Source organism: Pygocentrus nattereri, chromosome 27 (assembly GCF_015220715.1).
Source record: "Pygocentrus nattereri isolate fPygNat1 chromosome 27, fPygNat1.pri, whole genome shotgun sequence".
Classification (NCBI taxonomy): domain Eukaryota; kingdom Metazoa; phylum Chordata; class Actinopteri; order Characiformes; family Serrasalmidae; genus Pygocentrus; species Pygocentrus nattereri.
Genome location: NC_051237.1, coordinates 20,074,230 through 20,100,542, shown reverse-complemented (window position 1 = coordinate 20,100,542; position 26,313 = coordinate 20,074,230). Strand labels below are relative to the sequence as shown.

At 39.5% G+C, this 26,313-nt stretch overlaps 1 protein-coding gene across 2 annotated transcripts; it reads left to right on the top strand.

The window, feature by feature from the left end:
* The first annotated feature begins 5,282 nt into the window (after window positions 1-5,282).
* Window positions 5,283-25,843, top strand: zgc:65811 (uncharacterized protein LOC393524 homolog). 2 transcript variants are annotated; one of them, XM_017694569.2, is made up of 9 exons: window positions 5,283-5,431; window positions 9,169-9,270; window positions 10,877-10,973; window positions 13,957-14,054; window positions 16,663-16,737; window positions 17,002-17,103; window positions 17,242-17,346; window positions 19,793-19,870; window positions 24,741-25,843. In XM_017694569.2, the coding sequence occupies exons 2-9, from the start codon at window positions 9,205-9,207 to the stop codon at window positions 24,822-24,824; spliced, it is 705 nt and encodes a 234-aa protein (XP_017550058.1). In that variant the 5' UTR covers window positions 5,283-5,431; window positions 9,169-9,204; the 3' UTR covers window positions 24,825-25,843. The 2 variants fall into 2 exon arrangements, with proteins under 2 accessions (XP_017550058.1, XP_017550057.1); XM_017694568.2 differs by having other exon boundaries at window positions 23,511-25,843.
* The last annotated feature ends 470 nt before the right edge of the window (window positions 25,844-26,313 follow it).

Genomic DNA, 26,313 nt, shown 5'->3' with positions numbered 1-26,313 from the left:
CGGACTGCCAAGCCATGGCAACAGCCAGGGAACTCTGTTCCGATCCCGGGGTCCACGGACCCGGTGGGGGATCGGGGCGTGTTCCAGGGTCGTAGTCCGGGTCTCTTTCCCCATCCAAGTCCGAATCATCATCATCGGGCTTGGGGACTTTAACTACAGCCAGAGACAGGGACGGGTCTGAGGTGTTCGGTCTGGCCTTGGGCTTTGCAGCAGAATCAGAAGCTTTAAGATCAGCTTTAAGAGCAGTAAGATCTGGGTATAACCCCGGTGCGGCAGGCGGCGGAGGCTGATAAGGGGGTGGCAAGACGGGATTTTATGTTACCAGAGGAGCCATTGGGCTAGTAGGGGATACGGTGTTCATACTACAACATGATGCTTGGTTTGAGGGCAGGGACAATCTAGGGCCTTGCCTTTTGGCCTTAATAGGCTTCGGAATTGTTTTCAGCACACTTTTTGGAGTAAAAATCTTTTTAAAATCATCCCACACCTGTTTCATGTCATACCACGACATCCCACCCTCTTTCATGTAGGGGAGGTCCCATTGCGGATTTCCAATACCTTCATAAATCATTCTATGAGCAGAACTCAAATACCCTGCGTCAAAAGTCCCATTCCTAGGGTATGGCGGAATCTGAGGATTACTCTCAGTCCATCCTGCTAGGTTAGAGAGAAACGGGTCAACATAGTAGGCCAGATTACATCGCCTCATCCAATCAGCAGGTTTCTCATCCAGCTCTGGTTTGGGAAACGACGTACCCATATCAACAAACACAATACAAATACAAACAACACAAATCTTGGGAGTCAGAGGGATTGTGAGCATAAAACCACTAGGCGCCTAGGTTTGTACCCTCGTTACAGGGGCAAAAATCCTGCTTCATCTCATACTCCCGCCCACCAGACAGGGCTGGGTAGGTTAGCTGAGCCAAAAAGGAGCGCGATATCGTCAACCAGGCAGAGGTCTAAAGGAAGGAAACGGACTTACCAGGTGAGGATATCACGTCGGGTCACCAAGACTGTTAGGAAGGGTCTCCTAGAACAGTGTTCTCCCTCAGAAACCAGAGAATGAAGCGATAAACCAGCTCGGCAATCCTACTAAGTCCCAAGACAGAGAGAGCTCTCGATGCAATAATGAACAACACTCTCGTAGAGAGATGAGAGTTTTATTCACAAAGCACACAGAAGAAGGGGCAGTCCCCTCTTTATAAACACAGAGAGCCCGTCCCACGTGCACGCAGGCAGCCAGGAAGGGCCCGACCACATTCTAACATATGTCGTAACCTGCTGGTCCATACATGGAGTTGTTTTTCTCCATCTCTGGATGTGCTCAGTTCAACATCAAAATCCAGTAAGTCAAAAGTGCAAGTGGTTTGCAGAATAAAAGAGGAACAATAGTTATTAACAGCCTGTAAGTATGCACAAAGGGCAGACACCCTTGCACCCTCAGCAGAGTCTGATTTTATTAATACATGTTAGTCACCGGGGAAGAGACAGGCCAAAGGAAAGTTAACCCTTTCATTGTGGAAACGCAATTGGCCAAGCTGTATTGCGTTCGGAAGGTGTTAATACAGACACTCACTCACTCACATACGGCGGTCAAGAAGCACGGCAGAAAGAAGGGGAGTCTGTGTGAGAACACAATAGGCCTAGGTGTGAAAATGAGTGACAGAAAACGTAGCAAGATTTGGACTCATTTTAATGCAACGTCGAGCTCTAGGGCAGAGTGCAGACTGTGCAAAGTCAGCATTTCATATAGAGCAGGCTCGACAAACAACTTGCACAGGCACATGAGGACATCACACTCATCAGTATTGCTGGAGGAGTCGAGACCAGAAAGGGAACTTTCTGACAGTGCAAGTGCATCAACTGCAACTACTTCTTCAGGTGCAATAATATCAACTCTAACTGCTTCTTCAGCTGCCACAACGTCTGCCCCCATTCCTACATCCCAGCCTGGATCCCACCCTCCTGCATCTACAACCCAGAGCTCAATCAAGCAATTCCTGCAGAAGTCTCTAACTCCAGCAAGACAGAATGCAATTGACGAGGAGCTTGCCAAGATGGTGGCACGTGATTTCCAGCCCTTTTCAATTGTAGAGGATGTCGGATTTAGGAGTTACAGCCATGCCCTCAATCCCATGTGTGCCGTCCCCAGCCGAAAAACCCTGTCACAAAAAATAATCCCAGGCCTATATGATGCAGCAAGGGCATCTTTGCAAGAAAGGGTGAAGAGAGCCTCAGCTGTATGCTTGACCACTGACTGCTGGACATCCCGCGCCACCACATCTTTTATGTCTGTCACCTGCCACTTCATTGAAAACTACAGTATGGTGTCATCTCTGCTAGACTGTTTTGAGTTTAGTGACAGACATACCTCTGAAAACTTGGCTGAAGAGCTCCTCCGAGTGGCAAGAGAGTGGGGGGTGGAACACAAAGTTGTATGCTGCGTCACAGACAATGCAGCCAACATTACGAGAGCCATCCAGCTGTTGAAATTGACACACCATCCATGCCTAGCACACACCATTAATCTATTTGTGAGAAATGCTCTGAGGGCTATGAAGCCCACTGTGGACAAAGTGAAGGCAATAGTGGAATTTTTCCACTGAAGCACAGCAGCCACCCAAAAGCTTAAATCCACCCAGCGACAGATGTCTATGGTAGAGCTTAAGCTCAAACAGGAGTGTGTCACCCGCTGGAATTCTACATTCCATATGATCCAGCGAATGCTCGAATCAAAGGATGCGGTTATCGCAACATTGGCAGTCATCAATGCACCTGTGGTTCCTCTCAGCCAAGAGGAGTGGGAGGCTCTGTAAGAGGCCTGCAGTGTCCTGGAGCCCTTCGACCAGGTCACAGTGGAGATCAGCGCAGAGAGGTACAGTGTTCAAACATCATCTCATTGAACTTTACTATGATACCTATTAAATTTTATTATGATGTTATTATCATTGTAATATTTTTTTATTTGTTAAATTATTTATTTGACAAACAGGTTTAGAAATGGTTGAAAATAATACTAATAAATAAATAAATAAAATTATTATTATGTAAAGCAATTTAGAAATGAAACAAAATACTATTGCTAAATAGGCTATATAAATAAATATTATCCATCCATCCATCCATCCATTTTCTAAGCCGCTTCTCCGTCAGGGTCGCGGGGGGGTGCTGGAGCCTATCCCAGCAGTCTTCGGGCGGAAGGCAGGATACACCCTGGATGGGTCGCCAGTCCATCGCAGGGCATAAATAAATATTATATAAAATATAATATTTTGATGCTTCTTTTTTCAGGTATGTTACCGCCTCCAAAATGCTGATACTGTGTAGGGGTCTTCAGAGCGTGACAGCAGAGCATCAGAGCAGAGTAACCACAGAGAGCGTGAAGGAGTTGGTGAATTCTCTCTGTTCTAGCATGGACAAAAAATTCCAAAGGATGGAGTACAACACAATTCTGTCCGAAACCACCATCCTTGACCCCCGTTTCAAAAAGGTGGCCTTTAATGACAACCGAGCAGTCGACGAAGCTCTCCAAAGAATAACTACAGCAGCATTAAGGTATGGGCAGTCATCTCACCTGCAAGGGTGTCATGGAGGAGAGGAGGCAGCAGCAGCACGTGAGCTGGAGGAGCCTCAAGCATTGGCTGTTTGGAGGTTTTTTGAGGAGCGGGCAAGCGGAGACACTGCAACCAGGAATCCTACAGCTGATGCTATTCTGGAGGTGAGGTCCTACCTTGAGGAGCCTCTTTTCCAGCGCAGTGCTGACCCACTGAGCTGGTGGGAGACAAGGGCACTGATCTATCCACATCTCTCTCATGTGATGGCACGTAGACTGTGCATAGTGGCAACATCCGTCCCCTCAGAGAGGATCTTCTCTAAAACTGGACAGATCATAACTGAGAGAAGGAACAGAATCAGCCCCGCCAAGCTTAGACACCTGGTGCTTCTCAATGCCAATCTGTAAGTCTTTGAGTGATTTAATACAGTGAGTTCTTTATCTCTAGTGGTTCAAAACTTGTGTTGTTCACATGTTTTTTATCCTTCATAGTTTTATACTTTAATTTAAAAGCACTGTATTTGATATTTGTATTGTGGCACCTTTTTTGCTATGAAGCTGCTTTAATACTTTTTCGTATTGTGTTGGGTGATTGTATGTATAACTGTTTAGTTTATTTCAAGTTATTTTTGTAGAAGTGGTGCTATTTTGTGATAATTTAATAATTGGTCAGTGCTTAACAATGTCAATAATGAAACAAAATGTTATAAAATTAGGTTTAAGCTATTAATTAATTAATAATGTAAAAATATATATATATATGGGGAGCCATTTGGGAGCCGAAAGAGCCGGCTCTCCACAGTAAGAAGAGCCATTAGAGCTGCATCTCAAAATAGAGCCGAAAATCCCATCACTATAAAGCATATAAAGTCAAACGCCTGAGGTAAGGCAGTCTGGGTGGAATGAAAGCACAGTGACGGTGAGTGAAACAAATGAAAATAAACACTCAATATGCAAATAGATGGAGCCAGGAGGTAATGAGAAAGAACAAAACGTGTTAACAAAACAAACACGTATGTATTTGACAGTTTACTTTGTTTCACTCAGTCTTGCACATTTGTTCAGCAACTTTAATGAGAAAGACATTATTAAAATGTGTGTGTGTGTGTGTGTGTGTTTGTGTGTGTTGGTGGTGGGGGGGGGGTTCAAAGTTGCCACAGCAACGGACTAACCTAAATAGCATTAAGTTAATTCAACTCAAAAATGCCATTTGAGTGTACAAAATCACCAAAAATGTTCCGTTAATTTAAAATTGTTGATCAGTATGTGGCATATACTGAGTTTATGTACAAGCGACTAAATGTATTAGAGTAAAAAACAAAATGTGCGATTACAGTGAATGTGCAAGCATAATTTAAGCTAATTTGGCAGAATGGTCGATATATAAAACTATAAGGATAACATGTTAAGATTTTATATATATTTATTTTGCCTCTGCAAAATAAGTATCAGTAGTTTTATTTGTTTTTTTATTTACTTTGTTTTTTATCCTTTGATGGGTTTAGCTGTTTTTTAGAGACTTCTACACTTGCATAACATATTTCGTTCTAACAGCTAACAGCTTTCGTTCTTTATGTGGCTTTCGTTTCCACAGCCTAAGACCCCGTAGGTTTCTCATTTACTTCTGGAAAAACGGGTGAACGTTTGGTTTCGATTCTGCTGTAACGCAACCAAGCTGCTCGGAGCGGATGCCTCGGTTACAGCTGAGCTCTTGACCAATAAGAGCGCACGTTTGACAGAGGGGGCGCGGCCTGCGGAATGTATTGAAGGGCAGTGGAACCGCAACATCAAACAGTCCTAAGGAAGACGTGGAGAAATAGCGGAGCTGTAACATTAAAGGAGGAACAGTTTAACGCAGTGAAGTCCATCAGTGCGGTAAGTCCTGGTGAAAAGTGGACAAGTTGTTTATGTGGTAGTATGTGAGCTGCACCATCAGCCCTACTGCAGACTGTCTGTGCTTCTCAGCTTATAGTTAGCTTGATGAAAGATAAAACGTTCCGTAGAAGAAATGAGTATTTATTTATTCTTACCAGATGAACATTCAACACATTAAAAGCTGCTTTTAAAGCTTGAGGCCAGTTGATCTGTACAGACATGACGTCTAAATTCATCAAAAATCTACTGTGCATCCAAATGGTTTCAGTTCCTTTAGCTTTGTCCTGCTCCAACCTGCCTGAGTGGATGACGTCATCTCTTTCTCTCGCTCATACAGGCACTTCTGTGGAGCTAATCTTATACTAATGGTCAAACCTTATTCTCTGCTGTTTTGTTTGCTATTGTTTGCTATCCGGTGACCGAGGAGGGCGGATTCAACGTTTTGAGCTTCCTTTTATGGTTTCTTCCTCTTGCCTTTATGGAGTTTTCTTTGCCATTGTCACTGTCGGCTTGCTCATGGGGGCTCGAATCCAGGTTTTTTTTCTGCAAAGCTCCTTTGTGACAACGCCTGTTGTAAAAAGTGCTATTTAAATAAACTTTGACTTGACTTTATTTTATGCCAAACGTTTTAAATACAGAAATCTACAAGCAAAATATTAAGAATATATTATCAAAATGTGTAGAATATTTTGCAAATACAAATAATGAGAGAAAAATCAAACTTTATTTTGCAAAAAGTGTACCACTCATTTTCTCTCATTCTGGTATATGTTTATTACTCATTTTGCCAGTTTTTGCTTGAATTTTTCTGTTTGCTGATTTTGCTGATATATTTTCTGCTTCTGAATTTTGGCACTTTTAACAGCTGGTGGGTCTTAATTGAGGCCATTCATTTGTACTTTCCATCTGTCAACTAGTTTGGAGTGGCAGGTCTTCTGAATATATAGCCATGCCCATTCTTCTAAATAAATATAAACACTTTAAACTGTGACTTTACTTAAATGCTCCTTATCAACTCATTCATTGTGGACTGGTGCGAGAGCACCCTCTAGTCTTTAGCAAACCTGAAAGACATTGCGGAGACATTATTTCCTCTCTAAAAAATCTTTCGGATTTGTGGTTGTTAGCAATGTCAGCTAAAGGGCTAACAAGGCAAGCATTATCCCTGCCAATGACCCCCCCATTTCTGGTTTCAGTCACTTAAACCACCTTTCTGTTTCAGCCAGCCGGTTTACAGATATTTAAGTAGCAATGTTTCGTTACCAGTATGGCTCACCTAGTTAGACCTGGATGACACTGCTTGGCTAGTATGTGTTATCAGCTACAAATGCAAAAGGAGGTACAGTTACGTTCAACAAGTTTATGTTCTTCAATGGCCAAAATAACAGGTATGTTGTTGTACACATGCAACACAGGATCATAAACAAGTTTCATTAATAACTTAGGAATGTGATAAACATTGCTCATAATGTTTGGCATGCCAGTCCGCCCAAGGCAACGCCAAGGCAGTACGACATGTTCCACCATGTTGGGGGCAGTTCACGCCTCATTATGGATGTGGCTACGTGTCAGCAAATCTGTTGGCCAGTAGACCACGCAGGCCTCTAAAATCTGAAGCAAATGAAAGATTTCAGAAACAAAAGAAAGATTCCAGAATAAAAAAGTATCAGTATAATCGGAAAATAGAAAACAATGAAAGCAAAGATGAAAATAATACATTCATGTTTAAAAAAGTGCAAATAGGTAGTAATCTTTTTAAAATTTTAAAAACGTGATTTACCTCTCTTTTTCATATGCAATGTATTTTGGACATTTGGATAATTACCATTTTGCATGTGGTTTTACTAATTTTATTTGAAACTTTTGGCACAAAATTCACTACATAGCCTAACCACTTCCTATGGAGATAAATGGATAAAAACAATTAAACTTGTTGCTAACCATTTGTGTGGGATCTTCCTTTAATTTTGGAAAGAAGAAAGATGTTTTCTTTTTCCTGAATGTAAATTGGATAACAATAGTGTTGCACATTGCAAACTAACAAGCAGCTTGGCACTAGATATCAGGGAAAAGATGAGTACTTCATCTAAGCAAGCCCAAGGTCCAATGAACGATTTGCTACCAAAGAAAACAGCACGTTTTGTGTGTGGGAAAATAGGTACTGTGCAAACCATGTCAAGCATTGTTGCTAACTTCACAAGGCAACACCACAAACCTCTATCAACATTTGAAGAACCATCACAGACATCTCTATGATAAGTGCTTATCTAAAAGGTCCAGCCTTGGACCTCAACCTCAGTCACAATTTCCTAAAGAGATGGCCAGGCAAACCTCTGTTACACAGGTGTTCAAAAGCATCACGACATATACAGAAAGTTCACAAAAGGCACTGCAAGATAACAGACATTATTGCAAAGTACTTTGCTAAAGACATGGTGCTGATTTAGTGTGTCTAAAGATAGCTTCCAATTCCTTCTCCAAACACTTGGCAAAAGACAGCAGATTCCCTTTTGCACATTTTTCATCCAAGTCACTATACCAGAACGGTATGCTTCTTGTAGAAACAAAGTTAAAATGAAGCTGTGAAATGTGGAGTATTGCACGAGGGATACAGACATGTGGTGGAGCCAAACAACTGAACCTTACCAAAGCCTCACTATTCACTATTTTGAATTAAAGAGTCGTTGTGTATAGACGTTGTACTTCTTCTTTTGACAATGCGGGAAAAACATTGCTAATGGAATGAAAGATGAGTTGGCCACCTGGGGTCTGAATGAACAGGGGCAAGTGTGCATTGCCACAGATAATGCCTCCAACATAATTAAGGCAGCTAACATAAACGAGTGGACCAGGCTTCAGTGTTTTGGCCAAAGACTTCATCTTGCGATAATCATATTTTGATTATACTGACTCAAATTTGTTCTGGAGTAAAGTAAGGGCTTCACTCATGTGCTGCCCACTGACAGGAAAGCACACCACCTAGTGCTCACCTGGCAAGACACAGAGGTGCTAGAGTCACTTCACAGGCCACTGAATCCTTTTCATTAATTTTCTGATGCACTCTAAGGAGATGAATATGTCAGCATTTCATATCTGATGCCAGTGCTCCACCTTTTAAAGACAAAAACACTTATAGAGGACCCAAAGTCATTAGCTACCTCCAGGAAAAATACAATGATCTTGTCACCCAAGCACTGCTTGACATTGCATCATTCTTAGACCACTAATTCAAGACTAATGGCTAGTCTCCATGCTAGGCTAAAGGCTAATATATACCCCAAAAGACTGGCTTTTCATTCCACTCTTTCTCCCCATTAACTCAGTAATTCATTGCAATCTTACATCTGTTCTTTGGACAATAAACTGGAATAACCTACCCTAGGCTATTACTATTAATATGCATGTTACTATATATATATATATATATATATATATATATATATATATATATGTGTATGATGAAAATCTCAAATGGACTAAATGAATTTAGCCTTGAATCACAAGCAAGCAAGGAAGTATTTAAGTATTTTTATTGACTTTTTACTCATTAATTTAAGTAGATGAACATGTGGCTGAACACTATAAAATCTCCTGAAATCTCTGAAGAATAGTTTAAAAATGGCACTTAATGTTTTATTATTGGTCAATGCTGGATGAGCCTTTTAGCAGCTGTAGAGCATTTTGCAGAGTTCTGAGGATGAAATTAATTTTCCTCAATTTTCCTATCTGTGACTCAGGAGTCCTTGAAGATATATATAGAAAGTTTGGGAACCATGGCTTTGGACGGATGTGGACAGGTGTGCAAATTCACGCTCATCATTTTCAACATATTGTTTGTGGTAAGTAGCCTGTTAGCATTTTTTTCTTCTATAGTAGGTTGTTACTGGCCAAGCAAAATACAACCCCAATTCCAATGAAGTTGGGATGTTGTGTAACCATAAATAAAAATAGAATACAATGATTTGCAAATCCTTTTCAACCTATATTCAATTGAATACACTACAAAGACAAGATATTTAATGTTCAAACAGATAAATTTTATTGTTTTTTGCAAATCTTCACTCATTTTGAGTTTGATGCCTGCAACACGTTCCAAAGAAGTTGGGACAGGGGCATGTTTACCACTGTGTTACATCACCTTTCCTTTTAACAACACTTAATAAGCGTTTGGGAACTGGACACTAATTGTTGAAGCTTTATAGGTGGAATTCTTTCCCATTCTTGCTTGAGGTACAACTTCAGTTGTTCCTCAAGTTCATCCATTTGAACATTAAATATATTGTCTTTGTGGTGTATTTGAATATAGGTTGAAAAGGATTTGCAAATCATCGTATTCTGTTTTTATTTGTTTTACACAACGTCCCAAATTCATTTGAATTGGGGTTGTAGAAATTTGTGTTGGCTTTGTTTGGAAGCTGTGCAAAATGGAAGTAAAAACAGAATGCTATGGCATACAAATCATTTTAATCCTATGTTAAATAGAAAACAGTACAAAGACAGTACAAAAAGTTGGGACAATAACAACAAAATATTAATATATTTGTGCAATACTAAAAACCACATGGTGGAACATCTTACAACTAATTAGGTTAATTGGCAACAGGCCAGTAACATGATTGGGTATATAAATAGCATCCAGAGAGGCTGGGTCTTTCAGAACTAAAGATGGGGAGGTGTTCACTGTAATATCATTAAAATTTTCAGAGAATCCAGAGAAATCTCAGATGGCATTGCATTAAAGGCAGACACAATTCTGTAGTGGATAACACTGCTTAGGTTCAGAAAAAAAAACACTGTCTTGAACACAGTTTGCCATTGCATCCACGAATGCAAAGTAAAATTCTGCCAAGCAAAGAAGAAACAAAATGTAAACAGGAAGCAGAAATGCTGTCTTCTTTAAGGCCGGGCTCATTTAAGATGGGCTGAGATTAAATGGAAAAGTGTTCTGTGGTCCAATGAATCAAAATTTTTAATTCTTTTTGTTCTCTGGGTTAGAGAGAGGAGAGGGACCATTTTGTTTGTTATCAGCCCACATTATAGCACAGTATTTAAGTTTTTAAAGCACTATCAAAATATTATTATTTTTTAATGTTCTGGAATTTTTTTTTATTTTCAACACACCGTGTAATGCTCAAGATAAAACTAAATTTTGCAGTGTTTTAGAAACACATGGTACAGGCAGACAGGGCTGTATTTAGCTGAATGCTCTGAAAACTCTTCTGACCCAGGTGTTCACAGTCAACTCATGCATGAAAGGTTGAATTAGAAATTTTCCAGTTTAAATGGGAACTAGGAGTAAATATTTAAGCAGAGATGGCTTAATTAAACTGTTTAAACTGCAACATTGACACTGAATTGAAGTCTCTCAAATCACAGCTCTTATGACAAATCACAAATTTCACAATACAGTACAACAGAAATCATCTCTGTCTCTCTCTCACCTAGCTGGCTGGTCTTGCAATGCTTTGTGGGGGTTTATATCTGAGGTTCAGTGCTGAAGGACCGTACAACCTGGATTTAAAAACGAACCACTTCATTTTTGGTGAGTACTGTCGTTAAGTGTGGGTATGCTTGCACCATGTGCTGCTGAAATAGATGTATACACTCACCGGCCACTTTATTAGGTAGGCATGTAGAGGTGGTCTAGACAACTTGCTGAAGTGCAGACCAAGCATCAGAATGGGGAAGAAAGGTGATTTAAGTGACTTTGAACGTGCCATGGTTGTTGGTGCCAGACAGGCTGGTCTGAGTATTTCAGAAACTGCTGATCTACTGGGATTTTCATGCACCACCATCTCTAGGGTTTACAGAGAACGGTCTGAAAAAGAGAAAATATCCAGTGAGCGGCAGTTGTGTGGACGAAAATGCCTTGTTGATGTGAGAGGTCAGTGGCGATTGAGCAGACTGGTTTGAGATGATAGAAAGGCAACAGCAACTCAAATAACCAACCAAAATCTCTGAGGAATGTTTGCAACACCTTATTGAAAGTATGCCATGAAGAATTAAGGCAGTTCTGAAGGCAAAAGGGGGTCCAACCTTTTACTAGCAAGGTGCACCCAATAAAGTGGCTGGTATATATATTGTGAAACCCAAATGTATTATCATACTGATAAGCCAAACATTATGGCAACTCACAGATGTAGTAAGAGTGAGTAAGAGTGGAGTAAGAGTGAAAGTGATGGGGGCTGAATCTTGGGCTTCTGCGATGCGCCCATTTAGCAGTGGTGACTACCTACTGGCAGTGGTCCAAGAAGAGAGAAACCACAGACCAATGACAGGTTATGACGTGCCCATTATGTAGACGTGTGTGTCATTTACAAAGGCATGGCATCCCCACCGTGGAAAGAAAATAAGCTATCAGAACAAATGTGATGCTCTGGGCGATGTTCTGCTTGAAAAACCTGTGCAGGAGCAAGAAGTCCGTACTGGTCCCATCTCAGAGTTTACAGGACTTATTGGATTTGCTGCTAATGTCTTGGTGCTGGAGACTACAGGGTACCTTCAAATCAAATCAAATCAAATGATATTATATAGCACTTTTAACAACTGATTTTGTCACAAAGCAGCTTCACAGAATTGCAGTAAAGACAAAGTTTTAACATGAAATATGAAACAACCAGGTGAGAAAGCCAGGGACGACACTGTCAAGGAAAAACTGCCTCAGAGTGGAGAAAGAAACCTTGGGAGGAACCAAGGCTCACAAAGTGGGACCTATCCTCCTCTGGTCAAACTACCTACATATTACTGACAAAAAAGAGGATCCTATACATCACATAGGTCTGCTGTTATGCTCATGTGCACTGATATAGTCATAGTATATATAATGTAAACAATGATTATATTATTATTATTATTATTATTGTTATTATTATTATTATTAATAGTAGTAGTAGTAATAGTAGTAATAGTTAGGAGTCCATGAAAACTGCAGTGTAGGGTGGGCGGTAGTCCAAGTCAAGTGGCGGTAGCTGGAGTGTGGGCAGCTGGTCTGAAGTGGATAGCAGGAGAGCTCAACAGTCGATCATTCATCAGTGTCCAGCTGGACAGGTGGGCAATCGTTTAGTCTGCAGTCTGTACCTCAGTGAGTTGGAGCTGTTTTGGTGGCATGTGCAGGAACCACAGTATATTAGGCCTAATGTTTTGCTGTATATTTTCATATTATTATTACATAATGAACTACTACATAATGGCCATAATATAACAACATCAGGTGATCTACTAAAACTGTGGGTAAAATACCCTGATTTTAGCCCCCATTCTCAGTCTGTGCTGGTTGACTCTAGTCTGCAGATTGTTGGGCAGTCGGCATCAACAGTTGAGAAAGAACTAGATTAATTGGAGTCAGCAACTCCAACTGAATGGACTTCTCCAACAGCCAATGAAAACAGAGTGCAAAATAAAAAATACAGGTAGTACAAAAAAGAAAAATGACAAAAATACACTGGCATATGTGGTGAAGCTTTTTAATGAACTGAGTTCAAAGCACAAGCACAATCAATTGCATGTACGTAAAACCCTATAAAATGTTAAACTAATCACATCTTTGCACCTGTGACCCTCATAGGTGGTGTGGTCATGTGTATAGACATTTTGTATAATATTTTCTTATCTTTCAGTCCTAATCCCTGCACTAATTTTTAGGATTTTAAAAACAAACATTTCTAGGCTCATAACAATTAGCTTCCACACATATACAGAACAAATAAAAGTAGACACATATCAAAAATAAAGCAATCCAGAAAAAATAAAATAAAATAAAAAAATTAAAAGTAGTAAGTAGTTTAGGAAAGTAGCAACAAGAGGTAATGCATATCATCACTGTCATATAAAAAGTTTGCATCTCCAAAGTATAGAAAAATCTGACCTTAAATGTAAATTATATGTCCAAAAGCATCAACACACCCTTCTAATTGGTCAATTCAGCTACTTTAAGGCATGTCTGTTGCTGACACGCCTTAAAGTAGTGCTCACTTGCACACACACAGCTGGAGGCTGTAAATCCTTCCCTCTTGATATCTTTGATGTATGTACAAACATATAGTGTACATTAATGCTTGAAAAATGACAAAATAAATGTAATTTTGAACCATGTCTATTGGTCCATTAACTGTGAATTGCTTGCACAATGTTTTAAAGCATAGCTGACATTTTTAAATGTAAGACAATTTTGAAAAGCTTTTTCAAAAGGAGCAGGATACTTTATGCTTAAGCCTCACATAAAACCAACTTGGTAAAGCACAGTATTCCTCTTAATTTATCTCTGTTGCCTGCTGAATAAAGCTCTGGTTATTTGTGTAAGTTCTGAGTGGTTATTTTTGAGGCTTTAAGATTAGGAGCCTAGAAAGTGTTTGATTTAGAAAGTGTTTAATTTTGTGCTGTATTTCTTCATGGCTTTACTCTATTTTTGCTTTACTCTGTGTTTTCCTGAATTATGGTCAGTTAGCCACATTTGAAAGTGAAGAACATTGGTATCGATTATGTACGTGTCAGACTATTAATTTCCCTGTATTTTTTTTTTCTCTCAGTGGTATCAGTGCTGATAGTGTTTGGAGCTGTGCTTCTGTTCGCTGCATGTGCCGGAGATTATGGCTCCTGCAGTGAAAATAAATCAGCACTGGGTGTGGTGAGGAAACACACACATACCTTCATACATTCTACTGTGTACAAGGCACACTACTAATGGAGGAAAATAAGCATCCTCTTGCGTGCATGATCTCACTCTCCAATGGGGGAAAAAGAAAGTAAATCTGAGTTCTAACCTGAGCATCTGCCAGGTACATTATGTGCCGAACTAAATGTAGGATAGGTATGACTTGATTGGACATAATCCGATTTGATCTTTGATAAGAAAATGACCATACCAGATGTGCAACAGATATTTTTGTAAATACATAGTGAATTTTTTTTAATAAGCACAATAATAATCAATGAATAAATAATGATATTTTGATTAATATTTACCATAAAATCTGTTTATCTCCATAAAATTATCTCCAATAATAGAGTGAACAATGAATAAAATAAATAATGGCAAACTCTGGCATATTTTACCAATCTGAAGCATCACAGCACATCCAGACCACTTTGTTTAAAGGCTTAAGCGGGCTTACTGCAAATCTCTAAGACAGGGGTGGGCAACATGCAACTCTTTTTCTGCCCTGCTGTGGCACAATATTAGACTTTTAGGCAATAACAAAATAATCCTCTGGCGTGTCAAGCTCCATTTCCCTGGTGGAGGTCACTGAGGTATTTGGCAAGCTCTTCAGTGGCAAGGCACCGGGGGTGGATGAGATTCATCCGGAGATGCTTAAAGCTCTGGATATTGTGGGGTTGTCATGGCTGACACGCCTCTGCAATATTGCATGGACCTCAGGAACAGTACCCTTGGACTGGCAGACTGGGGTGGTGGTCCCCATTTTTAAAAAAGGGGGGGTGTGTGCCAACTATTGGGGTATCACACTGCTCAGCCTCCCTGGGAAGTCTATGCCAAGGTGCTGGAAAGGGGACTCTGACCGATAGTTAAACCTCAGATTGAGGAGGGACAATGCGGATTCCATCTCGGCCGTGGAATAGTGGACCAGCTTTTCACCCTCTCCTCTTTTTTTCGTCTCCTCTTTTCACCTTTTACTCCTCCGTGAGTATGGGTACCGGGGCTACAACTCTGGGCCATTCGATCTCTGTACTCCCAGAGTGAGAGCTGTGATTGTATACTCAGCATTAAGTTGGACCCTTTCAGTATTAGCGTTGTGCTCCGGCAGAGTTGTGGGTAAGGACCAAAAGAATGAGATCGCAAATACAAGCAGCAGAAATGAGCTTTCTTCGCAGGGTGGCAGGCTACACACTATTTGATAGGGTGAGGAGCTTGGCTATCCGGGAGGATCTCAGAGTAGAGCCACTACTCCTCCTCATTGAGAGGAGCCAGCTGAGGTGGTTCGGGCATCTGATTTGGATGCCCCCTGGGCGCCTTCTGGTGGGGGTGTACCAGGCACTACATGGTGGAGGGATTACATTTCCAAGTAGGCCTGGGAGCGGCTTGCGGTCCTTGGGAATGAGCTGGAGGAGGTTGCAGGGGACAGGGTCATCTGGGATTCTCTGCTCTCCCAACTGCTACCGCAACCCTATCTGGATTAAGCGGTGAACGACGATGATGATGATGATGATGATGATGATGAAAATAATCCTTGTTTGCATTCTAGCACACAGTTCTTACACAGTTAACAATAAATTATAATAATTAATAATAAATGTTTTTTTTTCCAGCTTGTCACTTGCCAGCTGCTTGTTAGAATTTTCCTTTGTACTGTAAATGGTGCAGCAGTTACATTCTGGCCCCTTAAGATGGAATGAAAAAATTGCTGGCAAATGACAAGCTGACTTCAGCCTTGTAAAATGTCAAATGTTAAGAGATTTTTCAAGAAATTACTATATTTAATATGGAAAAGCTTCCCGCTAAAATGTTGTGGCTCCCAAGGTGGTTTGATTTTTGATGAAAAGGACAAAATCACTCGATAACATTTGGGCTGCTGACTCCTGCCCTTTGATAACATACAGCTCAGCTGATGGAAGGTTCTTACGTAGCTTCTAAACTTTGAATAGTCATCCACATGATATTATAAATGCAAACTTGAGTTGCCAGGTACACTAATTTAGAATCAGAGTTACCAGTAATGCCTATCAATAACGCTAGAGCCAAAGTTGCCAAAAATGCACAGTTTGGTTATGATCACTTCCAGTTAGAGTCAGGTTACCAATCATGCCCTGAGTCAAAGTTATCAAGAGAGTCATAGCTTCCAGTTACACCCAGTTAGAATCAGAGTTACTGATTACACCCTGCAGGAATCAGAGTTACCGATAACACCCAGCTTGAGTAAAAAATAATAATGCTAGGCTAGTGTCAGAATTACCACTAATGCCCAGGTAGAGTCAGAGTAACTGATAACATCTGGTTAGTTTGGTTAATAATAATGCCCATTTATTAGTCAGCCTACCAATTCTACCAATGCCCAGTTAGAGTCAGGTTACTTACTGTATCACACACAGAGTCAAGAGTTATTTATGATGCCTAGTTAGAGTCATAGTACATACAAATACCCAGTTAGAGACAGTTACTTATAATGCCCAGCTGCTAAATGTATGATCATAATGCTGGTCAAGGAAACTGTAATTGGACATATGGGTGGAAGATAGAAATAGAGATGATTCCTTCTTCCCTCTGTTTTTCTACTCTCCAGTACACCAGCCTACTGACCATTCTAGCTACACTGGCTATCGTTGCTGGTGTCTTGTCCTTTACTAACATCAGAGAGGTATCTAATACACGCATACACACACACAAACACACAGCAGATATACATGCAAAAATGTAAGAAGGGGTGGAATGCTTTTAATGATATAGTACTTTTAATACAGCATCATAATACTTGTACGTTTGGTGATAGTATAGTTATTGTATCAATAACTAGAGTTGTTTTTTAATTTTACCTAGTTGATTGAGCTCTCACTGACATTTTGTGCGCTCTTTTATGTTGGATTTGATTGGATGTTTTACATGTGCTTTTGCTGTTTTTCAGTTTTCTAACCACATAGGTGAATTTTACGCTACTATTTACGCCCAGTATCTGATTAAGAAAGACTGGATCCGCTCCATCATCCTCAAACTGTTCCATAACACTGTACGAGCTTTACACTCATTTACTTATCGATGATGTAGTGGTACTGTGTACCACAGACTCTCTGTACAAATTGTTTACACATATAGTGTGTGTGTTTAAAAGCTAAGAGCTTCACTGTGCTTGTTTGTTTTTCTTCAGTTTGACTGCTGTGGATTAGGAGGCACTGTGCAGACAATCCTGCAGGAGACTGATACCTGTCCTCAGAGGTACTCACTGCTGGGAATATCCATATCCACCTCCACTGTGAGTCACATCCATAAACATGGACATTCCCATATCTCTGCATAATAGGGTTGTCAGCTGAGCTTAGAAATTAAATAAGAAATTTACTGTAGTTTACCAGATAAGTAAATGTCAAACTTTTTGTCTTTACATCTGCCTCTTGATGGAAACTCTTTCTTACTGCACAAGCTGCTGTCAATAACAGAATATAATCAATACTATCGTAGCAAAGCAATGCATCTGATTTTGCCACATGGATTGTTGAATGTATTTTGGTCATATTTTGGCCAGCATACTGTGGCCATTGGTTAAATTGAAACTGATAAACCATTCAGTAGTAAAGGTGTGACTATGATGCACATATGTTAAGCATTTGTATTTTAATACAAAGTTGGGGTAGGACAATGCACTTGTTACACATGTATGTGAGGGATAAATTTGGACATTATACAATAATAGGCAAGTGAACGTCAAAATAACTCTCACAAGAATCATTTGGTGCACTTTAGCTGTTCAGTGTGAAACCAACTCAATCAAATGAAAAAGATACAATGTTACAAAAACCCAAACTCTGGTTCAGACTTATGAAAACAAGCTAAGTGTGAAAACAGCCTAAGACATTGTTGTGTTTGCTAAATTTATGAGTGTTCACTCAAATATCAAACATGCCCAAAAGTGCAGACTAAGAAAGCTCATAATTTTGAAAAAGAACCGTTTAGTCAACAAAAAAGGTGACTGCACTCCTGATTCTGGTTGTAGTGCTCACTCTCTTTCTCTCCCCACACCTCTCTTTTCTTCTCTGTCTATTAGTCTTACCCTTTATATCTCAGGTTTCATTTAGGCAGTGCTCTGCTGTGTTTGTGTCATATTATTCACTCAATTGTAACACATTGTATTTTATCAACTAGATGTACATTTCCTGAAGGAACTGCAAGAGTGCTTGAAAAGAGCTGCAAGTGTGTGTGTTTGTGTGTGTTTCTGTGTAGGTGAACAATACGTCCTTAGGTATGTGTCGGTTTGTGTGTGTCTGTGTGGTGTGTGTGAGAGGGAGAGATGTGTTGGGGGGGTCGCTCAAATTTATTGTCACTGTTATTATGCATTCTTAGTGGAGAAGCCTTGTTTGAGTCCGATTTGCACCCTCTGAACAAACAGTCATAACTCGGGAAATATCACTTAACCGGATAGATGGTGTGAGATAAGACCACTTGAGGATTATTTTGGTGTAATGTTGTGTGTATTGAGAAGAGAAATCTCTGAGTTATGACAAGTTAAACACAGAGAAAATCTTGAAATAAGCAGATTCTGATTTTGAGAAATTTACATGGGAGTGAATGGGGCAGTTTTCTGTGCCTAGTGGCAAACAAATGCTCATAACTCTAAAGCTAATTGATAAAATGATGAGATATTTTGAGGTTTCAGAAAGGACACGTTTCTCTACCATTTAAAACTGAAATGGTAAAAGTTTAAGGATTTTAAAGCAGATTCCCTGCAGGACAGCTATGTCTGTGAGAATGAGTGGCCTGCTGTGACATTGTCAATCTTCTTCTTCTTCTTCTTCTTCTTTCGGCTGCTCCCTTTAGGGGACGCCACAGCGGATCATCTGCCTCCATCTTGCCCTATCCACTGCCTCCTCTACTTCTACACTGTGACATCATTAATGTCAGTTAGAATTTGAAGTTCTGAACATTCCGCCATTCATTCTTATCGGAGGTTTTTAATTAGAGTGCTTGAAAAAGCATTCTATTGTTATTTCTAATACTTTTTCTTATTCTTCTTCCACACTTTTCTGCGATTAATACAGCCCGAACCGCTTAACATACAGACTCCGTTCAAACTGCGTTTCAAAGGTCCCAGCGCTGTGACTTGTGCTATTTGTTTTTGGAGTCAATCAGATTGGTAATTTTTACTAAAATTAAGTTTAAAAATGAAAAACCTCCCATAAGAATGAATGGCGTAATGCCACAGAACCATGAAGTATTCCCTTTTCAAATGTAAAAATCTGTATTTTAAACCAGCATGTTAATTATGCTCCTTGTATAGTCAAGTCAAGTCAATGCTTATATGTATAAAAGCATAAGAAGAGGGTGTATTTCTAACTGTTACTGTTAAAAATAAATGTATCGCGTTGTTCAGAGTGGCTTAGTTGCCAAGGTTCCTGACGAAGTGTCAAATCACCAGAGGGTTCCACCTCCATCATAAGTTCGGCATTGATTAGTTCAAGGGATGTTTATGAGCCAAATAGGCAGCTCGTATGTAGAGGTTAGACATGCAGCATAAGTTGCTGTAGAGATTTATCCTGAGATAATCCATCTTAAAACTAGCTAGCTAATCTAATTTTTATTGAATTCAACAGATATTCGAATGTCAAATTTTATTTTCACAGCTCTACTGTGTAGCTGTTTAAAGATGTTAACAAAATCTCTAATCCTAATCCTAATTCTCATTGTATGTGTATCTGTGCAAACAGAGCTGCATGACTGCAATCCTGGCTGACTTGCAGGCATCCTCCGTTCTGGGAGTATTTCTGGGTATTGCTGGTGCCATGGTAAGTAACACAAATTCACAGTGTTAGCCATTCCATTTTCTTTGTACAGATAGGTGGGATAAACTTTATTTAGAGTGGAATAAATTGGAAAACATCTTTGCTACAGTCTCAGGTACCTGCAATGTCAGCTCCACGTTTTAAAGTGTGTTATAGAATTTCATGCAAATGTGTAATATGTCCACATGATTGCATGAATGGTGATCTGTGGCATTCAAGCATGCTTTTCCATCTACTATACTGTGCAAAAATCAGAGACCACCCTTTGTTTATTTAGTTTTTAGTCAAAATCCATTAAGTACAAGTCAATAATTTTTCATTGTCAGAATAAAAAGCAGGAAATTTAATGAATCTACTATTTTATGCACCTACTGCCACTTTCACTCTCCCATCCTTCCAGTCTATGACTTACAGCTGTGCCATCCAAACAAAAGCTGATCCCAAAGATGTCATTATGTTGCTGATATTGGGTTTCATTCACCAGTATCTTAACTTTTTTTTATTTTTTTTATCTTGAGAAAGGTCCTAAGAAATTGTACACATCAGATTCATTAGGTCTTCTTAACCTGCAGTCTTGTTCGCACCTCTGTGCTCTTAATTGTGCATAGATTTTGTTACCTATGAACAAACCTCAAATATGAAAACATTGATAAATGTCAGAATCTTTGTTAAAATTGTGTTTCAAGAAGCAGTTGGCCCATTGTTACCCTTTAAAAAGACTCCAACATTATCAACTATCCAAACGTACCTTGCAAATTTCTTTCTCTTAGATTTAAGATAAAACCCCTACATAAGTCAAAGGACAAAAGGTAAAAACAGAAGTTTCTAAAACTAGAGTTCAAAGTCCAAAAAAAGATATAGAGAAACAATCATTAGAGAAAATCAGCCTCCAACTTTGTGTCAGAGCTGAAAAAGTCCACAGCTGTAAGAAACAGCTCAGCGCTATGGGTCTGTGTAGCTGTCAAGAAGCTGTTGCTAAGAAAAGAAAATCATATTCAAAGCAATCATTTTTAATAGAATAAATAAACTAGACATCTGAGAAGTGGAGGAAGGTTTATGTACTCAGTCTAACTTTGTATTTAGGATTATTTAGAATGTGAGAAGCAGAAATTAAATTTTGAGATTTAGAAATATCCCCTGCACATTTCTTTGAAAAGCTGAAAGCAAGTCTCCTGAAAATAATTGTTGTAATAACCAATTTGTTGTAGTAAAAGTTGTAGTAAAGACAAATAGAGGACATATTAAATAAGAAAGGACAAGTTTCTCTACCATTTAAAACTGAAATTGAGTTTCTAGGTGAAAGTTTAAGGATTTTAAAGCAGATTCCCTGCAGGACAGCAATGTCTGTGAGAATGAGTGGCCTGCTGTGACAATGTCAGTTAGAATTTGAAGTTCTGAACATTCCGCCATCCATTCTTATGGGAGGTTTTTAATTAGAGTCCTTGAAAAAGCATTCTATTGTTATCTCTAATACTTCTTCTTATTCTTCTTCCACACTTTTCTGCAATTAATACAGCCCAAACCGCTTAACGTACAGACTCCGTTCAAACTGCGTTTCAAAGGTCCCGGCGCTGTGACTTGTGCTATGTGTTGGAGTCGATCAGATTGGTCATTTTTACTAAAATTAAGTTTAAAAATGAAAAACCTCCCATAAGAATGAATGGCGTAATGCCATTAGGCCATGAATGCCATCATGAAGTATTCCCTTTTCAAATGTAAAATTCTGTATTTTAAACCAGCATGTTAATTATGCTCCTTCTATAGTCAAGTAATGCTTACATATATATATATATATATATATATATATATATATATATATACACTGCTCAAAAAAATAAAGGGAACACTTAAACAACACAATATAACTCCAAGTAAATCAAACTTCTGTGAAGTCAAACTGTCCACTTAGGAAGCAACACTGATTGACAATCAATTTCACATGCTGTTGTGCAAATGGAACAGACAACATGTGGAAATTATTGGCAATTAGCAAGACACTCTCAATAAAGGAGTGGTTCTGCAGGTGGGGACCACAGACCACTTCTCAGTACCTATGCTTTCTGGCTGATGTTTTGGTCACTTTTGAATGTTGGTGGTGTTTTCACACTCATGGTAGCATGAGATGGACTCTACAACCCACAGAAGTGGCTCAGGTAGTGCAGCTCATCCAGGATGGCACATCAATGTGAGCTGTGGCAAGAAGGTTTGCTGTGTCTGTTAGCATAATGTCCAGAGGCTGGAGGCGCTACCAGGAGACAGGCCAGTACACCAGGAGACGTGGAGGAGGCCGTAGGAGGGCAACAACCCAGCAGCAGGACCGCTACCTCCACCTTTGTGCAAGGAGGAACAGGAGGAGCACTGCCAGAGCCCTCAAAATGACCTCCAGCAGGCCACGAATGTGCATGTGTCTGCACAAACGGTTAGAAACCGACTCCATGAGGATGGTATGAGGGCCCGACGTCCATTAGGTATCGAGATGAGATCCTCAGACCCTATGCTGAGACCATATGCTGGTGTGGTTGGCCCTGGGTTCCTCCTAATGCAGGACAATGCTAGACCTCATGTGGCTGGAGTGTGTCAGCAGTCCCTGTAAGATGAAGGCATTGAAGCTATGGACTGGCCCGCTCGTTCCCCAGACCTGAATCCGATTGAGCACATCTGGGACATCATGTCTCGCTCCATCCACCAATGCCACATTGCACCACAGACTGTCCAGGAGTTGGCGGATGCTTTAGTCCAGGTCTGGGAGGAGATCCCTCAGGAGACCATCCACCACCTCATCAGGAGAATGCCCAGGCGTTGTAGGGAGGTCATACAGGCATGTAGAGGCCACACACAATACTGAGCCTCATTTTGACTTGTTTTAAGGACATTACATCAAAGTTGGATCAGCCTGTAGTGTGTTTTTCCACTTTAATTTTGTGTGTGACTCCAAATCCAGGCCTCCATAGGTTAATAAATTTGATTTCCATTGATGATTTTTATGTGATTTTGTTGTCAGCACATTCAACTTTGTACAGAACAAAGTATTCAATGAGAATATTTCATTCCTTCAGATCTAGGATGTGTTATTTGGGTGTTCCCTTTATTTTTTTGAGCAGTGTATATATAATATACATATAAGCATAAGAAGAGGGTGTATTTCTGTTTCTATCTGATAAACGTATCGCTTTGTTCAGAGTGGCTTATTTGCCAAGGTTCCTGATGAAGTGTCAATACAAACAAATCACCAGAGGGTTCCACCTCCATCATAAGTTAAAGTAAAGACAAAGAGAGGACATATTAAATAAAATTGTGTATTATATTTGTTAAAATTCCTGTTAAATTTATGTGTGCTGCTCTTTAACCTAATGCTGAAAAATGAATAACATTAATGGCTGTTTTGACACAAAATGTAATAAATGATGAGTGGTCTCTTCTGCACAGGTCCCAGTTTGCAATTACTGGTATAGCACCTCCCTAGTCATCCCTATTGATCATCAGTCCATGCTTATGTAGTAAACCCTCAGTGTTTGCACCCAAAATGTATGCCAGCATATATAAGAGGCTGTAAAATAAATTTCCAGGCCATTTTTGGTCCAAAGCCACTGCATGACAATGCTGAAATTCATGCTCTCTGTCTCTCTTTCTCCTCTCTGTTTAGATTGTGACTGTAGCGTGCGCTTCTGTCATCTGGCACCAGTCCTCTCGCTCTGCCTCTTCGCCTCCCCCCTACATCATTCTATCTTCCTCCATTCCTCTCACTCCCTCCCCTTGTCACTCCTCTTCTTCCCCTCTCACTGACACTGCTGAAGATGTCTGACTTGCTCGATCTTTCCAACCTAAAGCCACTGTCCTGCTCAATTGTTTAATCTACCCTCTGTCCACCTCAGTCTTTGCTTTTATTGTGCTAGTGACATCATCCCTGTGGAACACTGGACTTGTCGTACGCTGTGTCTGAATAGTTCCTATCTGAAATTAGACACAGCCGTAGAACCGCACTGTTCTCTCTCTCTTTTATACCACTTAACCTTGAACTAATAACAAACTACTAAAACAAAACCTTGAACGTTGACAAGAAATTACTAAAACCTCTTTAACCAAAAAAGTACTAATACGCTTTTAACTTTAGCATGTATTCCCCCCGCCAGGAGGTCCACTTCGAACTTTTGTAGGGCTCAAATAAAATTGCTCTCAGTGAATCGGCTGAGTAATTAATTGGCAATTTAAATGATAAAGGAGGTTTCTCCAGTTTTATTATTCTCTTTATGAGGATTCTTCACAATGATGAATTATTAGCGCTCAAGGCACTTTTATATGCATCACTGAATTTTTACAATCTGCACATGTATAAAATAAATGTAAATGCTTGCTGTTACACATTGCATATATAGGACAGTAAAATTAACTTTTTTTTTAATAGGACTAGACTGAACATCTCCAAAAATACTCATTTAAGTAAAATGGCAAAATACAAAGAATATTCCACTTGAATGCCTGTTACAAATATCAGAAGTTTAAAATGTCTGTTTTTATTTAGAGGTGGCCTGAGCAATATAAACTCTGTGTGACAGGTCAATGTACACCACTTTTAGCTTGATGCTAAAATAATATTGACTATTGGCAACTGAAATTAACATTATTTTGTTAAATAAACCAACTGTTAGATGGTTATGGCATCAATAGTTTCTGCATTGAACACTATATAATGTAATGTTTATTTAAATTTGCTGATCCCTGCAAAAATGAAAACTTTATTTTAATTATGCCTTATTCAAAAGCCACTCAGAGCTGAAACACTCACTGTAACTTATAGTGTGAATGGGCGGGGCAACCTTTAGACTTCTCACAAACCTGTTCCTTTTATCTCTCTCTCTCTCTCACTCTCTCTTAGCTGGTGGCAGTGGGCTGCAGTGTTCTGATGAACAACAGTATAAAGAAGAGCATGTACTATTCACAACCGATTTCCTACTACTGACCTGTTGCTGAGAATCAGGGCAACATGATGCCTCCACGCTTCTTCTCTTGCTCTTCTTTCTCCTTTTCTTTCTTCTCTCCCTTTTCCTTTGCATTTCTTTCCTCTCCTGTCCAGCAGGTTTTTCCACAACCAGTCAAGCTAAAAGTACACAAAGCAGCATGATCCCAATGTGCCAAAAAATCCAGCTGAGGAGGACTTCAATGTACATTACACTTACATTCCTTCCTGAAGTACACTTGCATGCTGGTTCTGCGTCTGCAGTTACTCTTAAAAGGGACACATACTACTTAAAAAGTGTTTATTTTCAGAAACATTTTCAATTCATTTGTTTGTTTTAAATTGATACTTGTGTTTATTTCTAGTAGCATGACTGATTTAAGGTTAAAAAAGCAGATTTTTGAATTTCAAAAATTCAAGGTAATATTCTGCTGTTTAAAAACCATTAGCTTCAGAAATTGGCTGTTTGTAAGCAACCCAAGAAATTGAGTTTGGAATAAAATGTATAAAGTGATGTTTCCTTAATCATTCCTTAGGGGAGTCAGTGAGGAGTTCCCATCACTTATATTGCTATTTTCATTCAACATGTCCTCAGCAAGTATTGGCCACAATAATGCTTCATCAGCTAACTACTCAGTCTTACGAAACCTAATTTTTTCATCAAATACATACTAGCTAACAAATTTCTACTGATGTTTACAACCAGCAGCTCATTTTTATAACCTTACATGCTAAATGGATAGATTTAATATCAAAAAATGTTATACAGTTTGTTATATACAGTTTGTGGTAGTCATATTTATTTCTGTAGCACATTTAAAAGACATATTGGCCAAAGTGCTGCACAATAATATCAACTAAAATAACAACTACTGGCTTGTCAGAACTGCACAGCACATCCAACAGGGAAAATAGCATGCATTTAAAAGACAAATCAAATGAAAAAAAAAACAAAGTAATAGAGCTACTGATGGCAAGACAGAAACAACATGGGTTTTAAAATTGGACTTCCTAGTGTCATCCTAGTGTGGGGGGATTCCTTTATGCATTAATTAATTCAAACGGGACCTAAAGTAAACTTAATGTAAAGTGCTTCTCAATTATAGCACTGCATTTAAATCTGCACCCCAGCCAACCAACCCTGAAATGACTGAGATCTGCTCTTTAAATACTCTGTGATGTTGGACTGGACTAATTACACTTATCAACTCATCATTTAAGCTGCTTATCCTCCAGGGGAGCTGGAGCCTATTCCAGCACTCATTTGGCAGAAGGCAGAAGACACCCAGGACAGATCACCAGTCCATCACAGGGCAGAACTTATTAACCTAGTAATTATTATTTCAGTTCACAATTAGCAATTATACATTTTGTCTAGCTTAATACAAAAGATAACCAGGGACACCCACAATAACCAAAGCCCTTGGAAATCATCTACACATCCACTTGGCTACCCTGAATGATGTATTTGGTTTGGAGAGTTCCTGATATG